This window comes from Chelonia mydas, chromosome 1 (assembly GCF_015237465.2).
Source record: "Chelonia mydas isolate rCheMyd1 chromosome 1, rCheMyd1.pri.v2, whole genome shotgun sequence".
NCBI classification, from domain to species: domain Eukaryota; kingdom Metazoa; phylum Chordata; order Testudines; family Cheloniidae; genus Chelonia; species Chelonia mydas.
The window spans coordinates 79865928-79883613 of NC_057849.1; the positions used below are offsets into that span (position 1 = coordinate 79865928).

General features: G+C 43.0%; 1 protein-coding gene across 26 annotated transcripts in view; it reads right to left on the reverse strand.

Annotated features, from left to right (window-relative positions):
- The window catches only part of MYCBP2 (MYC binding protein 2), a 418792-nt gene that overhangs the window by 217051 nt on the left and 184055 nt on the right, over window positions 1-17686 (reverse strand). For all 26 annotated transcript variants that reach the window (XM_043534235.1, XM_043534264.1, XM_043534248.1 and 23 more), the window contains 4 exons: window positions 13987-14083; window positions 8140-8332; window positions 6929-7203; window positions 5212-5433 (listed from right to left, as the gene is read on the reverse strand). In XM_043534235.1, coding sequence (XP_043390170.1) covers window positions 5212-5433; window positions 6929-7203; window positions 8140-8332; window positions 13987-14083 — 787 coding nt within the window. The remainder of the gene's footprint in view (window positions 1-5211; window positions 5434-6928; window positions 7204-8139; window positions 8333-13986; window positions 14084-17686) is intronic.

Here is a 17686-nt window from a genome sequence, read left to right on the forward strand (position 1 = left end):
TAAGTTCTTGTTTCTACTCAGGCACTTCTAGGACAACAATGTCCTCCAGACTTTGTCTTGTCTGAAAGGACTGTAAAATCATAGTAACAGGGTCCTCTTCATAGGAAACCTCAGTATCAATGGGAAAAAATATGGAGACTTGTTTATTATTTTAATTGATTTTGGTATGTCAATTTATCGTGTCTCTTGGCTTAAAGCATGGCTTGCAGGAGCGTCTAAACCGGCCAGTGAGTGACAAATAAAATAAAACCAATTTATATAAAAATATCATATCCTGTGACCTTGAAGTACTGCAGCCCCTGAAAAAGGGCAATAGTCTTTTCCCCACCCCACACCCAGATCAGACAATGTGCTCTTATTTTCCTTATCAGATCCTTTCACCTTTGCTGGACAAACACAAGGAACCAGGAGCTGGGGGAAGCAGATTCCCAACTAATATGCAAGAAGAGTCAGGAATGAAATGATGCACGAATTTTGGCCAGGGCTGATGAACAGCTTGATTACAAGAGAGAAGAGGAGGCTATAGACAGAGGAAGGCAACCTAGCTAGCAGGAGGAGAAACTGATGGTGTAGTTCCTGCAATATGGCCAGAGATTGAGGAAGGAGGACAGGGTCCAGCACCAGGAGCTTTTTTAGAGGTTGCTCACTATCAAGCTACAAGCTCTAGCTCCACGTGCTGAGTCCCCGCTCCATTCTACCACGTCCTGCAGCCTACGCAGTCAATGGACAATTCTGGGGTTGTCCGGTTCATGATTCAAGCAATAAAACACTGCATGGGACAATAAAATGTATCCTGTACATGAGTCTGCACCTGTTCATCCGCAGCTTATGCATGCAAAGCACACCAGAATGGCCAAGGAGAAAAGGAACATGGGAGAACTGCTGTGGTGCCACTGTACAGACCAATCACCCTCTCCAGTTCCTTCTCTAGCATGAATCAAGAATTAAGTCTGCAGCAGAGGGAGGAGGATGGATAGTAGAACGCAGATAAGGACCAAATATCTCAAAGAACTCCAGCCACAGCACAGGTATGTAACCTCCCCATTTCTTCTTTGTGTATTCCATTCTGCGTGATTGATGACCAGTGTCTATTCTGGTGGTGGGTGTGAGGAAGACTGGGACTCTGCAGATGGGAGCACAGCAGTACCCAAGAAGTGTCAGCTTTCAAGGCTGGTACTAAGGCCTAATATCTAGAGAAGGTATGCACTGACTTACAGATTACATTAATAGGGACATCTCTCAAAAGCTATTGAAGCTGTCTGAGCTCTGGTAAAGTGGACTTTCAAATCTTGTAGTGGAGCAGTGTTAGTTCATAACACAGTAGGATGCACCCTCAGATCCACTTGGGAAGTCTTTTCAGACAATATGGCTTCCCTGCCATTCATTCTGCAAATGATATGAACAGCCTAGGCAATTTTCTAAATGGTTTTTATTCTTTGCTGATAGAATACCACTGCACTATGAACATCCAGAAAATGCTGACGTTTGTATTTGCTAGTGGTGTGAAGTTTCAGGAAAAAGTTAGGTGATGGGCTGATGGAGATGAAAGTCTGAAATCACTTTAGGAATAAACTTAGGATGCAGTCTCAACACAATCTTAACTTTGTGAAAGACTGTATTGTGGGTTTGCCACAAAGTCTCCCACTTCATCCATCCAATGGAGTTGATGGCTTTAATGGAGAAATGATATAGGAAGCCAGACACCAATGATTCAAAAGGAGGCCTTGTTAGTGCTGAGAGGACCAGACTGAAGACCCAAGATGGAGGAGATTTGCTTACAGTTGAGAAAGTTCTCACTTAAGTCTTTCAAAAAATAAATTGTTACAGGATGGACAAAATATAGCAGCCATCGATTAGAGGATGGCAGGCACTAATAGTTCCCAAGTGGACACCTATGGAGCTAAGTGAAAGACCTGAGATCTTCATGGAGAAGAGGTTGTCCAGGACAGTAGGGATGTCGATTTCTCCTGGAATTATGTGACAATTATTGGCCCAGATGGAAAACTGTTACCACTTGGATGTGTAGCATTTTCTCATGGACTTTTTCCAACTGTTGAGAATAGCACCAACTGCCTCTGAACAAGCTTTTTCTAGGCTAAGTGCCCATCCAAAAACCAAGCTCCTATTCTCTTCACAGGGCTAGAAACGCTGTTGGGAGGGAATCTCCCTCCTCTTGTGTGGGAGGGAGACTAACTTGTTTATACTGTCTCTGTTTGGCGAGTGAACTGTGTGAAGCTAGTCATGTAGGTAACCACGTCTCACAAATGGGATTACACAAATGCAGGATGCCACATGACAGAGGGGCATGAAACAGGTGCAAACCTGCATCTGTGGGCTTAGACCAAGTTGTGCAGCAAGCTCTTCTGTGGCCTGGAACCTGTCCTACTGAAGATACACTTTTGGCTGCAATCGAGTCTAGACTCGCTTCTATAAACGCTATGGACTGGGTTGGTGTCAAGGTGGACTTGACAGCCCAAAACATCAACACCATATACTAGCACTCTACCCAGATGTTACAGAACACTCAGGAAACTGAGCGTATGAGTACTGCAGGACAATGGCTAACATCTTCTCTTCACTAAGACAAACTTAGGTGTAGCTCAGATATAGCAAAGAAGACATAATGAAGTGTAGACAGCGCCTTTTTACTACACCTGACCCATGCTCAAACACTGAACCTACTCAACACAAACCACCCCAGACTTCCTAAATGTAAGTGGTAAATTAGATTAATCTGATATCTCCAGAGTCGTGTCATGGGTGAGCTAATCATCCATTTAGGGGAAAATGTGAACTCCCAAACTGTGCAAGAAAGCCACAACCATCACCCAGCATTTTGTGAAAACTGGGACTGATGCCAGCTTCAATGCCCTGAAAATATCACAGAATCATAGAATCTCAGGGTTGGAAGGGACCTCAGGAGGACATCTAGTCCAACCCCCTGCTCAAAGCAGGATTGATCCCCAAATAGTCATGATGTTCCTCCTACAATTAATCTAAGATACTGTGGTGATACGGAATTATCCCTATAGGTAAGCATCAATAGCATCCAGGGCAGGAAAGAGAAGATGTGACCATCTTGAATTTTTCCTTGACCAAATACTGATACAAGTCCATAGCACCAGAATGGGCTGGAGTCTGCGTGTCTTCGATTATCAGGAAGAAAATGGAATAAACGACTCTCTTTGCCAGAAGGAATTTACTTCCTACTGTGTCCCTTCTTGATAAGGCCATACCCAAGAGTGTACCCAGAGGCCAGGGGCAATCTACAGAGGTTGGGCTTTTTAAAAAATTTCATCTTGCATGTAAACCATAATACTCAAAATCCATGTGTTCTAGGTAGCTAAGGACCACTAACCGGCATGGTAAAAGGCCCCAAACTCCCCCCAGTAAGGTGGTTTGGCAAGCTACAGCAAGTAACTGACTGTCTAGATCAAGGGTGGGCAAACTTTTTGACCCAAGAGCCACATTGGGGTGCAAAACTGCATGGAGGGCCGGGTAGGAAGGCTGTGCCCCGCAAACAGCCTGGTCCCCGCCCCCTAGCCACCCCTCCCCCCACTTCCCACCCTGAGTGCCCCCTCAGAACCTCCCACCCCCGCTCCCTGACCCCTATCCACACCCCCATCCCCTGACAGGCCCCCCAGGACCCCATCCCCTATCCAAACCCCCTGCTCCCTGTCTCCAGACTGCCCCGCCCCCTATCCACACCCCTGTCCCCCTGACAGGCCCCTCAGGACTCCCAAACTCTATCCAACCGCCCTGTTCCCCAACCCCTGACTGCCGCGCCCCAGAACCTCCGCCCCATCCAACCTCCCCCTGCTCCCTGTCCCCGACTGCCCCCTGTGACCCCCTACCCAATGCCCTTCGCTGCCACCCCCTTACCATGCCGCTCAGAGCAGCAGGAACTCGCAGCCCCACTGCCTGGATGGAGCCAGACTCGCTACCCACACGGCGTCATCACTCCAGGGGAGGGGGAACAGCAAGGGAGGGGCCGGGGGCTAGCGTCCCTAGCCAGGAGCTCAAGGGCCAGGTAGGATGGTCCCGTGGGCCATAGTTTTCCCACCTCTGGTCTAGATGTTCTGGAACCCTTCAAAAACCTTCTTAGGTGCTTGTGGACAGGGGGCCTAGAATCCTTTCATTTCTGCTGCTAGTGAGCTGATTTGTCTGTGTAGGGAGGTACTGAACACCGTGAAAGCCAATCATTAATGTAGAAAAACACATCACCACCACCACAAATAGTGGTGAGGAAAGTGAAATACAGCCAGGCCCCACTCAAGTAAACATCTACTCTGCCTTCAGTGGAGAGATTTCTGCTGTTCCCCAAAGCAGTCCTCCCCAGGGCAGGGTTGTTCTTCAGGTTTCTTCTTGAACTTTTGGTGGAACCCAGACTACCGCAGCGAAGCAGATCTTCAGGCTTCCAACTAAGAGCTGAGACAGCAGCTCTCTTAATCCCATCACCCATATCAAAAGCTTCTTATACAAGATTCTGGGCCCGGGCCAAGTCCATGTCTTCATGAACAATCCTTCAAAACATCTAGCATCTGTCATGTTGATTCATTAAAATACAGTACTGGTTTTGAACATATACTATTATTGCTGCAGGACCCTGCTTCATTCAATGTGGAGGCCGCGTGGCTTGTGGGTTTTGTTTTTTTTAATCCTTGCTTATGTGTGGTCCCCTGACTTATTCACTGCAGACCTTCCAATCTCTGAATGAAGCTGGGATCTCCCAGGACCAGCCTCAATCACTGCTCACTCCTGCCTTATTTATGATCCAAAAGTAGTATGAGATCATTCATTAAAGCCCATCAGTCTCACTGATCATGGACACACATTAAAAAAAGCCTTACTCAGCTTATGTGGTCACATGTGCTAAGTCAATAAAAAACTGAGATTATTAATGAAAAATATGTAATAAAACTAACAGTAACAAAAAGGTATTTTCCCAAAATGTACTCACATGACTAAGCTGCTTTTGATTAAACTTTCCAAAAATTAATTTTCTCTCCAGTTGAGAACAAATGTGGGAAGTTTCAGCCTAAAAGATGAATCTTTGACAAAGCTGTAAGCATCTGAAATAGGCCACTTAGAATGGAAACATGTAGGCAACCTCAGCAACAATCCTATAAACCGGACTCAAATTACCTTTCCATTCTAATGGTTTGCTGTCACAAAAAAATTAAAGAGATAGATTTCGGAAAATTTCCTAACCTGACTAAGTTTTTCCATATGGGCTACCAAGAGAGGGAAACGGTGGGCCAGTGCAGAGTCATTCTCGGTGCTGACTTGTTTGACCATGGATCGCAGCAACACCTCTCCATCATAAGTGATAGGAAAGATAGAGGTCAGCTTTACAGAAGTGTGACACAGGGCTGACATTACAGCTGCAAGAAGCCGGCTACTTGATGTTTTGAAGTTTGCTTCCTGGATGTCCTTTACAAAAAAAAAAAAAGAAAGAAAATATCAAATAGTAAGTGAATTATAGGTTTTCAAATTCATACTACTCTTCTGTGCACATTCCACCCTACATACCTAAATGGTCTCCATCACCATAGTACCTGAGAACCTCACAACGCCTCTGTGAAGTAGGGAAGTACATTTAACCCCATTTTACAGACAGGAACCGAGGAGCAGAGAGACTAAGTAACTTGCCCAAGGTGTCACAGGCTGTATTTCAGGCAGAACTGAACCCAGACCTCTTGAATTATAGTCTAGTTCTTTAAACAAGGGACCATTCTTCTATTCTCACAGTAGTTTCCTCTCTCCTAGTAACATTCAGGTTACTGTGCCACTAAAACTAATATTAATTTTTGTGCAAGAAGTTTCTACATCACAGTGAAAGGCTTTTTCCAGTGGCACTTTAGTTATTAAAGCTATTTTTAAAATGTTTGCTGTAAGTAGCAAAGCATAAAAATGTCAATTCTCTTGTATATTTTACATTCACTCTTTGGCTCTCAAACAGTTTTTAGCTTAAGTTTATTAACACATTATTTCTCTCAAATGTTGTTTTACTTCCCCAAATTTATAACATTATCAAATTACAACTTTTAAACTTGAAAATTATTATGTCCTCAGCTGAACAATAAACTTAAGCATATGAATAATTTTAACCATAAAAGTTGGCCTTAGTAGGCTTCAAAGAATCAGTTTCATCTACAGCTATTCACGTGTTGCACCACATTACGTCACAGCTTCAATAGGGATCTATTGGGACTGTGACACTCCCATTTATTTCAACGAGAGTTAGTCGCCTAATGAACTCCCATTGAAATAAATAACCTAACCTGCATAGACACTTCTGAAAATCCCACTAGGTGCCTATCTGCATCTTTAGGAATCTAAATACCTCTGAAAATCCAGCCTGTGGTGACCAGAAACAATCTGCCAATTCACTAACTACAGTTAATACTTCCTTTGTTTCTTAAAGTTTTAAAAGCAAAGCTGATGCTTATTTTTTTCTTATGTATCCAGCACATTTAAGGTATTTTAATTTAACTAATTAAAATGTTTTGTGCATTTTCAACTAAATATTTCCATCCAAAGGCAAATCCCACAAACAAATACCAAATAAAACATTATCCAGTAAATAAATGCATCCTACACCATTTTCCAAAAGGTTATCTATAAAAGCCTTAAGAATTTGTTTGTCTTCCTCCCTATTACACCCTCTATCTGAGACTATACTTAGAATGTCATTGTCAATTCATAAAATAAACCCCAGCCAGAATATTGTACCTTAGATCATAAAACAACAGTTATAGGATTTATAGTATATTTATAGAAGTGAATAGCACAACTCGAATTGTAAAAGCAGGATAAAAATTAATTTAGCTTAAAAAAGTAGAATAGGAATCTTATTTTTGTGTCCCTTTACAGCACAGCACAGCATTGTAAGAACTACTGTTCAGTGATGTTATTTAGTGTATACCTGATCTAAACAATTCAGCAAGTCACAGAGGCAAGCCCATTGTAGAGCTGGTGTTGGACAGAAAGAGTGAAAGCAGGCTGTGAAAGTGTTATGACATTCTTGAAGAACAGCTTCTAGAAGACTCAGGGGCTGACTGAGATACCCTTGGGGGTCATTGTCCAGCTTTACCATACAGTGATCAACACCTTCAGAGAGAATTTTTCTCAGCAAGGTTCTTGTTTTCCCAATGCAGTCTGCTAACTTGCTAGTTTCCTCTACAACAGCCTTAGCAGTAGCTAGAAGGTGACAAGAAGCAGTACATTAAATTTACAATTAACAAAATATCAGTGTATATTCTTGTCTATTAAAATGTAAATTATAGTCAGTAGCTAAACACAAAAGTTACACAGAAAGTTAAAAATAGTACTTACACATATTTTTAACAAGAGAAAATTTAAAAGCAGTTTAGTAATTGTATATACCAACACAAAGCAAGACAAATCAAAATTAAGCAATGTTAAATATACGTAAGAACTTGAATCTTTTCAGCCCTAGATCCTAATGAAACAAAACAAAGATATACAGACGCTACTTTTCAGAGTAGCAGCCGTGTTAGTCTGTATCCGCAAAAAGAAAAGGAGTACTTGTGGCACCTTAGAGACTAACAAATTTATTTGAGCATAAGCTTTCGTGAACTATAGCGAAGTGAGCTATAGTTCACGAACGCTTATGCTCAAATAAATTTGCTAGTCTCTAAGGTGCCACAAGTACTCCTTTTCTTTTTACAGACGCTACTGAATTTTAATAAAGATGCACTTAGCTTGCAAGTGTGAAAACAGCAAACACATTTGCTTTCAAATTTTAATGGATTATGTTTACTAGCAAAGCAAATACTATGCACAGAAACTGGTTAACAAACCACAGGGTAGTCCTGAAGACATAGTTACGTACTTAAGCATGAAAATATATTTCGATATAATTAGGAGGTTACTGAAACATGTGCAGCTATATGTTCCATTAGGCACATAATTGATAGTGCAAAAGTTTCCTATTTCTGAATGCATCAATCCCTACTCTCTTAAATTGCTCCAATAAAAATATTTCAAACTGTGCTACAGCTGCTAAAAATCAATTATTTGAAAATTTAGTTTATTACTCAAGTTATCTCCATATTGTACGTTACCTGTCTGCTGATAAATATGATTCACATGCATCAGACCAAACAATATTACCTGACATGGGGTATATCTCACACGTGTAGACCCTCAGCAACCTAAGACAACAAGTGCCCACAAAACGCAACCGCTCTAGATCGAGAAGGGTAGCTGTATACTGGAATCCTTTCAATCCCCGAAGCTCCTCAACTCCTAGCACTAAGGTTGTCCAACTCCAATGAAGAATGCTCAGCAATGACTCAAAGCATTCCTATTTCAGGAAAGGAAAAAAAAAGTCAAGTTCAAATTTCTAAGGAAGATTATAAACTAATGGCACCTATCTCCATCTGTAATATAAAAAAAACTCTTACGTCAATACACACACACACAAAACCTTACTAACCACATTAAAGAGTGCTTTTAATTTGAGTATGAGAAAAGAAAGAAATGCAGGATCTACTTCACTATTATAACACAGATACACCCCCAGCAGCCTGCATTGTATACAACAATACCTTGTGAGTGGAAACTGAAAACTGAAGATAAGCCTCTCTATCATATATAAAATATTCAGGTGATCAATATAGCTGATAGCTCTAATTAATGTATAATGAATTAAAATAAGCTTTCAAAAATTGTTTAGTTGTTGAATAAGAACCATGGACAATTTTCAAAAAATACTTATTTTCAACTGAGTGCATCCTTGCCTTAATGAAAAAGAATCTATAACTACATGCCTGCTGCTGTCAATGTCAGAGCTTACAAGCTAACCAGGTTTAAAACTATGTCAGTACTTGGATGGGACACTGCCTAGGAACACCTAAGAGTTCTGGGGAAAAAAGTGTTGGTTATTTACAAAGTGCCCTAAACAGAAAAGAGAAAGGATGTCCCCATCCCAAATAGTTTACAATTCAGGTTAAGACATGACATGATATGAGAAGGGATGACAAAACATAGGCTTGGTGGAGAGTAACTGTTAGTTTGTTTTAATGCTATTATTAAAAGAAAGCAACAAGGGTTTTCTGGCCACATGGAAAGTTTTAAGGAGAAACTTAAAGGAGGACAGCAGATAACAGACTGGGTAATTACAGGAGTTTCAAACACAGATGGCCACATAAAAAAGGACATTAAAAAAAAGCTGCTGAATGTAACAGGGTGGGCTGCCTCCCTAGTGCCCCTTGTGGCCAGGGTCGCCCTGCCTCATTTTCCTCTTCACTCAGGCTTCTCAATAATTCCATAAAGACTTCGCCCAATAAAAATTCCCCTTCTTGAGGTCTGGTTTATTAGCATAAAATAAACTCAAAATAAAGTCTCTTCAGCCTTAGTCTCACACTGGGCACAGCCACTCCTCCTTGAGGTCTGTCTGCCTTCCTTCAAGCATTCAAACACTCTTCTGCTCCAGTTCCAACCTGGGCACAGCCCCTTCTCCTGATGGTCTGGCTTACTGCTCTCCCAGTACTTCTTGCCTGGATCTTAGCTTTCTCTGCCTTTTCCAATGCCTTCTTCCCCATTGGTGACTTCCCTCTGCTGAATCAGGGCCCTTCAGGAGCCTTCTTCCTCTCTGCAGTGTTTGCAGGCATCTTCCAACACCAACCTACAGTCTCTTCTCTCTTTAGGCTCCCTCCTTATCTACCCCAGGACTGATCTGGGTTACCTGACCTCCTCATTCTCCCCATCTAGGGAGGAGAGTTGGTCATGGCACAGATGGGGCTGGGTTCATCTCCCCTTAAAGGAGCCAGACACGCTGTACCAATGAAGAAAATTAAGATGCGGAAATATACTCCTGGAGGCAGAACCTTCAGAAAATTATTAGTTGCCAAGTGCTGACCGTATGGTTGGTGCTGTACAAGACAAGACATAAAGTCATGTGATAAAATTAAAAACTAAATCAATCACCATTTACAACCAATAAAGATCCCGTGGCACTCTTTGTAAGACAAGGATGTCCATGATCCAACTCACTATTTGTTTATGTAAGGGTCTCCATAGAATGTCAACAGTTCTTTATTCTGTTTTAGCGCTAGGCTGATATGCAGTGTTCAACAGATGGGGTCTTCCACTCCAGAGTTAGCTGCATTTCAGTACCCTATGTATACTTCTCACCTCACAGAGTGTAATGAGGCTTAAGTAAGTGCTTGGAGATCCACAAACAGCATGCACTCTGGAAGTGCGAAGTAATGTAATTTATTCAGGAGAAAAACTAATCTCACCAGTAACTACTTAGGAATCAGTAATATTCTGAAGGGAGCACAAGACAATAGATCAGGCGTGGCCAACCTGAGCCTGAGAAGGAGCCAGAATTTACCAATTTACTTTGTCGAAGAGCCACAGTAATATGTCAAAAGAAGAAAAGGAGTACTTGTGGCACCCTAGAGACTAACAAATTTATTTGAGCATAAGCTTTCATGAGCTACAGCTCACTTCATCGGATGCATTCAGTGGAAAATACAGTGGGGAGATTTATATACACAGAGAACATGAAACAATGGGCTTTACCATACACGCTGTAACGTGTGAGATCACTTAAGATGAGCTATTACCAGCAAGAGAGCAGGGGAAAAAACCTTTTGTAGTGATAATCAAGGTGGGCCATTCACAGCAGTTGACAAGAATGTCTGAGGAACGGCGGGGGGGGGGGGGGGGGAGGAAGAGAAATAAACATGGAGAAAGTTTTACTTTCTGTAATGACACATCCACTCCCAGTCTTTATTCAAGCCTAAGTTAACTGTATCCAGTTTGCAAATTAATTCCAATTCAGCAGTCTCTCGTTGGAGTCTGTTTTTGAAGTTTTTTTGTTGAAGAATTGACACTTTTAGGTCTGTAATCGAGTGACCAAAGAGACTGAAGTGTTCTCCGACTGGTTTTTGAATGTTATAATTCTTGTCGTCTGATTTGTGTCCATTTATTCTTTTACGTAGACACTGTCCAGTCTGGCCAATGTACATGGCAGAGGGGCACTGCTGGCACATGATGGCATATATCACATTGGTAGATGTGCAGGTGAACAAGCCTTCGATGGTTTGGCTGATGTGATTAGGCCCTATGATGGTGTCCCCTGAATAGATATGTGGACACAGTTGGCAACGGGCTTTGTTGCAAGGATAGGTTCCTGGGTTAGTGGTTCTGTTGTGCGGTTGCTGCTATTTGCTTCAGATTGAGGGGCTGTCTGTAAGCAAGGACTGGCCTGTCTCCCGAGATCTGTGAGAGTGATGGGTCGTCCTTCAGGATAGGTTGTAGATCCTTGAGGATGAGTTGGAGAGGTTTTAGTTGGGGGCTGAAAGTGATGGCTAGTGGCGCTCTGTTATTTTCTTTGTTGGGCCTGTCCTGTAGTAGGTGACTTCTGAGTACTCTTCTGGCTCTGTCAATCTGTTTCTTCACTTCAGCAGGTGGGTATTGCACTTGTAAGAATGCTTGATAGAGATCTTGTAGGTGTTGGAGCAAATGCGGTTGTATCGTAGAGCTTGGCTGTAGATAATGGATTGTGTGGTGTGGTCTGGATGAAAGCTGGAGGCATGTAGGTAGGAATAGCGGTCAGTAGGTTTCTGGTATAGGGTGGTGTTTATGTGACCATCGCTTATTAGCACCATAGTGTCCAGGAAGTGGATCTCTTGTGTGGACTGGACCAGGCTGAGGTTGATGGTGGGATGGAAATTGTTGAAATCATGGTGGAATTCCTCAAAGGCTTCTTTTCCATGGGTCCAGATGATGAAGATGTCATCAGTGTAGCGCAAGTAGAGTAGGCCCATTCGGGGACGAGAGCTGAGGAAGCGTTGTTCTAAGTCAGCCACAAAAATGTTGGCATACTGTGGGGCCATGCGGGTATCCATAGCAGTGCCGCTGATTTGAAGGTATACATTGTCTCCAAATGTGAAATAGTTATGGGTGAGGACAAATTCACAAAGTTCAGCCACCAGGTTTGCCGTGATATTATCGGGGATAGTGTTCCTGACGGCTTGTAGTCCATCTTTGTGTGGAATGTTGATGTAGAGGACTTCTACATCCATAGTGGCCAGGGTGGTGTTTTCAGGAAGATCACCGATGGATTGTAGTTTCCTCAGGAAGTCAGTGGTGTCCTGAAGATAGCTGGGAGTGCTGGTAGCGTAGGGCCTGAGGAGGGAGTCTATATAGCCAGACAATCCTGCTGTCAGGGTGCCAATGCCTGAGATGATGGGGCGTCCAGGATTTCCAGGTTTATGGATCTTGGGTAGCAGACAGAATACCCCAGGTCGGGGTTCCAGGGGTGTGTCTGTGCGGATTTGTTCTTGTGCTTTTTCAGGGAGTTTCTTGAGCAAATGCTGTAGTTTCTTTTGGTAACCCTCAGTGGGATCAGAGGGTAATGGCTTGTAGAAAGTGGTGTTGGAGAGCTGCCGAGCAGCCTCTTGTTCATATTCCGACCTATTCATGATGACAACAGCACCTCCTTTGTCAGCCTTTTTGATTATGATGTCAGAGTTGTTTCTGAGGCTGTGGATGGCATTGTGTTCCGCATGGCTGAGGTTATAGGGCAAGTGATGCTGCTTTTCCACAATTTCAGCCCATGCACGTCGGCGGAAGCACTCTATGTAGAAGTCCAGTCTGTTGTTTCGACCTTCAGGAGGAGTCCACCCAGAATCCTCCTTTTCTAGTCTTGGTAGGAAGGTCTCTGTGGATTAGTATGTTGTTCAGAGGTGTGTTGGAAATATTCCTTGAGTCGGAGACGTCGAAAATAGGATTCTAGGTCACCACAGAACTGTATCATGTTCGTGGGGATGGAGGGACAGAAGGAGAGGCCCCGAGATAGGACAGATTCTTCTGCTGGGCTAAAAGTATGGTTGGACAGATTAACAATATTGCTGGGTGGGTTAAGGGAACCACTGTTGTGGCCTCTTGTGGCATGTAGTAGTTTAGATAGTTTAGTGTCCTTTTTCTTTTGTAGAGAAGCAAAGTGTGTGTTGTAAATGGCTTGTCTAGTTTTTGTAAAGTCCACCCACGAGGAAGTTTGTGTGGAAGGTTGGTTTTTTATGAGAGTATCCAGTTTGAGAGCTCATTCTTAATCCTTCCCTGTTTGCTGTAGAGGATGTTGATCAGATGGTTCCGCAGTTTCTTTGAGAGCATGTGGCACAAGCTGTCAGCACAGTGTATGGGGTATGTGTGTGTGGTATGTGTGCCCCTCAGCAGCTTCCCCTACCTGCTACCAGCGTTCCCCAACCACCAGCAGCCCTGCAAATCAGAGCCTCCTCCTCCCATCTCTCTCCGCACCTCCCGATCAGCTGTTTCGTGGTGTGCAGGAGGCTTGGGAGGGGGAGGGATGGGAAGAGAGGAGGAGCGAGGGTATGGCATTGTGGAGTGGGGGCAGGGCCTGTGGCAGAGCCAGGGGTTGAGCAGAGAGCACTGCCTGGCACATTAGAAAGTTGGTGCCTGTAGCTCCAGTCCCGGAGTTGGTGCCTATACAAGGAGCCACATATTAACTTCTGAAGAGCCGCATGTGGCTCCGCAGCCACAAGTTGGCCACCCCTGCAATAGACAATACTAGGTGCCTCAAAACTGCGTGGAATCATTAACAACTTATTAGCTGGTAAAGACAATGATTTGTGATACTATCAATACATATGAATATTTACACATCAAAAGTGAAGGCAATTTTCCAAACTAGCTTACTCATTAAAAGGTAAAAACATACTGCAATAAATATGCAGTTATATTTTCTGGACAACCACAATGATAATCAAAGTTTACTCGGACATGAGTTTGCATTTGAATGTTGACGGAGAAGTGAAAAAAACTGCCTTTAATACATGAATACATCTAGCTTCCTCTCAATGTATGTGAATTTTTATTAAGTTGTACTAGAAAATACAGTAAACTTAAAAAAATTTCCTTGAAATTCTTTAGATTTTGCAATCAGAAATGAATACATAGAAAATGAAGACTGTAACTGGTACTCACCACTGAGACAGTTCTTGCAAATGACCTCTTTAAAATATGAACAGGCTCGCTGGTTTGCTGTTTTCCTTTTGATGCACTGCCATCACTTGTTGGCAGCCTGAAAGCAGAAATTGAGAAATGAGATGATAAACCCTGATTATGTTTTTAAGCACGTTTTGTTTTATTATACTGGTTAGCGACAATGCAGTACACGGATATCCTACTGGGATTACCTAGAAATGTTACTTTAGAAATGACGTGAAGTAAACAATTCTTCTCAGAGGAACAGATCTGCCAATTTGGATTCTGCACTATTAGGAAGGAGGGCTGTCCTTCAAACAAACACTGATGAGTAAGGCTACCTTTTAGTCACAGGTATTTTTAGTAAAATCATGGACAGGCCACTGGCAGTAAATAAAAATTCATGGCCTGTGACCTGTCCATGACTTGTACTATACCCCTGACTAAATCTTGGGAGTGCTGTGGGTGCTGGAGGCAGTGGCCCGGGAAGTGCTGCAGGTACTCAGAGACGGGGGCATGGGGTGCAGCAAGTGTTTGGGGGGGGGGTGCCGCTGCTGGGGAGGGGTGGTCCAGGGGGGCTCAAGTCAGAAGCAGTGACATGTCCCTCCCTAAGCTCCTATCTCCATGAGCTGCCAGCTCCGCAGCTCCCATTGGTTGGGAACCACTTCCAGGGAGACCCCCCCAAGGTAAGCACGAGCCCTCACCCCCTCTCGTGCCCCAACCTCCAGCCCTACCCAAACTCCTCCTGCTGCTGGGGGTGTATGTGGCCTGAGACTGCCCCAGAAGCCACACCAGCAGCTGCAGAAGTCATGGAGTCCATGATTTCCAGAGACTTCCGGGACATTTTCTGCTCTGGGGATGGAAGAGTCAGCAAGCAGCCCCACAGCTCTCAGCCACTTCTGGCAACAGGCCCCCAGCAGCTCCTAGCAGCCAGGCAGCAGGGGGACCCCAGAGCTGTGGGTAGCGGACCCTCCTCCATCCTCATTTGTCATGGATGTTTTTAGGAAAAATCACAGACAGGTCATGGGCTTCCGTGAATTTTTTATTGCTCATGATGTGTCTGTGATTTTTACTAAAAATAGCTGTGACAAAATCTGAGCTTTACTAATGAGTTTTTCTGTTTTCATTATTGCAAGTTTTCCTTCTGGCATTGAGAACACAGAAAAATACAGGACAAGGCACATGGCCTCAGGAGAAATGTCCAAAGATTTGCTTAATTCATGATCCTTTTATGGTGAAACAGAATTAAGATGCAGAAATAGAGGGAACTAAGGATTGGCAGGTACGCTCCTATGAAACCCAAATTACAGGTAGAATAATGTTGTCCCGTTCTCCAGCAGAGTGCATTTGATAATCCAGATTCAAGACTACCGAGACGCAGGCCCATAGTAGTGTTACACAAAAGGAAGGCAGGAAACGAACACACACAGAGAGAAATTATGACTTAGGAAAGAAGTACCATCTGCAGGCTTTGGTGTTTCAAGGCTGCAGACTTGGACATCTAGATGGTAATCCCTCACAAAGGTGAAATAGTGAGGATTAGGTGGCAGGTTTGCAGAACTTTGATTCTGATCTGCTTATATATTAATTATGCTTCTAGCAGGTCATCCAAATTATTGCATTTATGGAAGGGAGCCCTCCTAGACAGGAAATTCTCAGAGTCTGTGAAATAAAGAACACAGAGCTTTTTTGTACTGAGGCACAGTCATATTAAGACTACATCTTCACTGAAGTGAAAAGGGAAACTCATCCCAGAGAAAATAAGGAAAAGATTGTCAAGGCTATTATACTTAAGTGAGATTCTAGATTGGAAGGTAAGCCTTGACATGGGATTTAAGATTAGAAATGGTCTTTAAGAAATGGAAAATATGAGTGTGCCTCATAAGAGGACCCTGTCTCCCAGCAAATCCCAAAGTGAAGACTTGTCCTTTAATTTCAATGACCGAAAGACCCTTTCCTTAAGCTGTAAAGCACTGTTTTTCAGAATATTTGGAGAAGATTAAATTATTTGCCCAAGTGACGAAAAATGCACGTTCCTAGTGCTTCCTTTTCAGTTTCAGGTTTGTACCAGAAAGCCCAGTGAAGCATGTCCAAGGAGTGATATTTTCACTTGTGGGATGGAGATCTATCTAAAGAGGCCTCAGGAAAATGGCTTCTTGGTCAAGATGGGCAAATTAGAACCAGCATGTGGTAGTCCTTCACGGACTTCCTGAAAACACAAGGAGTCATACAAAGAAAAAGGTGTATATACAAGACAGCAATTTTCCATGCTTGACTGGAAAACAGGATAAGAACTTCTGAAGTTTTGACAGGAGGGAAAGTCAAAGAAATGCTGTTGAGAAGTGGTATTTGATGGCTCACCCAGTCTACAAAAAAGTGTTTTAGCCCCTACTATTTACCTGAATCAAAGTTATGGGATTCTACATCGAAAATTATTTACAATGGCCTTGGCTTCCCCTCCTTCCCTGACCATGCTGGCAATGTATAGCCATCCAGTTGTCTAACCCTGATCATGATGGAAAGCAAGGAAAAAGAAAATGGCAAATTTAAAGTTCAATGGCTTTGGGGTCTAAAGGGCTGATTTGCTGACATGGTCAAGACAACGAAATTTAAGTCCAATGGGGAGACAATCACAGCAGCTATCAATCCAAAAACTGTTTCCCATAGAGCCCTGTCTTTAGCAAGATGCAGAGATGATGTTTCAAAGGCAACTGTTCTTAGTCATCCAATAGGACCCGTGCTTCCATGCTGATGGAACAATGATAAGAATAGACAGAGCTGAATTTTGGCATCAGCTAGAAGCTTTCAAGCTGAAAGAATCCATGAGCTAAGAGCTCGCAACAAAGAAACCAGTGTATATCAGAGATGCCATGGCTGTCATACAAATGATGGCTCTGAGACAAATTCCACACATTTGACGAATTGGCTCCTGAGTACTTAATGTAGGTTCTAAAAGGATTTGACAAAGCTAATTCTGTAATTGAAGTCTGACTGATATGACAACAATAACTCTGTGAAAAGTGCAGAAAGCCAGCACCAGACAGGATCAAAAGTTGGATGGAAGAAATACCAGGTGATTGGTGGATTTCCTATGTCTTCGCTGAAAAGTTTCTAAATGTGGCACCCAACAAGCAGTCACTTGTAAAATTCCGCTGTGAATGTATGGTTCATAATGCACCTGAGAGTGCAGAACCACACCCAGCACAAACATTCCTCCTAGCTGGAGGCTTTTTCAATGGTGAAGTAGCAAAGTCCATCATCAGTAGAGGTGCTGAAGCCCAAGACTTGTACAGCATTCAAGAGGCAGCGAACACAAGGATGTTTCTGCATGCTGTATGTGCCAATATGGCTCTTGGGTCTCTTAGTATCAAATCTACAGTAATTAGATCAGATGGTACAGATATTTTGATCCTTGCTGTTCACTACTTTCCAAAAATGGAATATACTGACAACCTGGATTGAAACAAGCACCATTACTAGCACAACTGAAACGCGTCACTTCATAACCTGGGCATGCAATGTATAATACACTCACTTCTGACTTCTGCAACATACACAACAACAGGATGTGACTCTGTCATCCCTATTTGGTATTGGGAAAAATCTGTGTTTAACATTGTCAAAATAAAAGGAGCTTACTTCTTCAGAGATCCTGCCAAATTGGTAGAGAGTGATGGATAAGCTGCAATTTCTGAGGCAA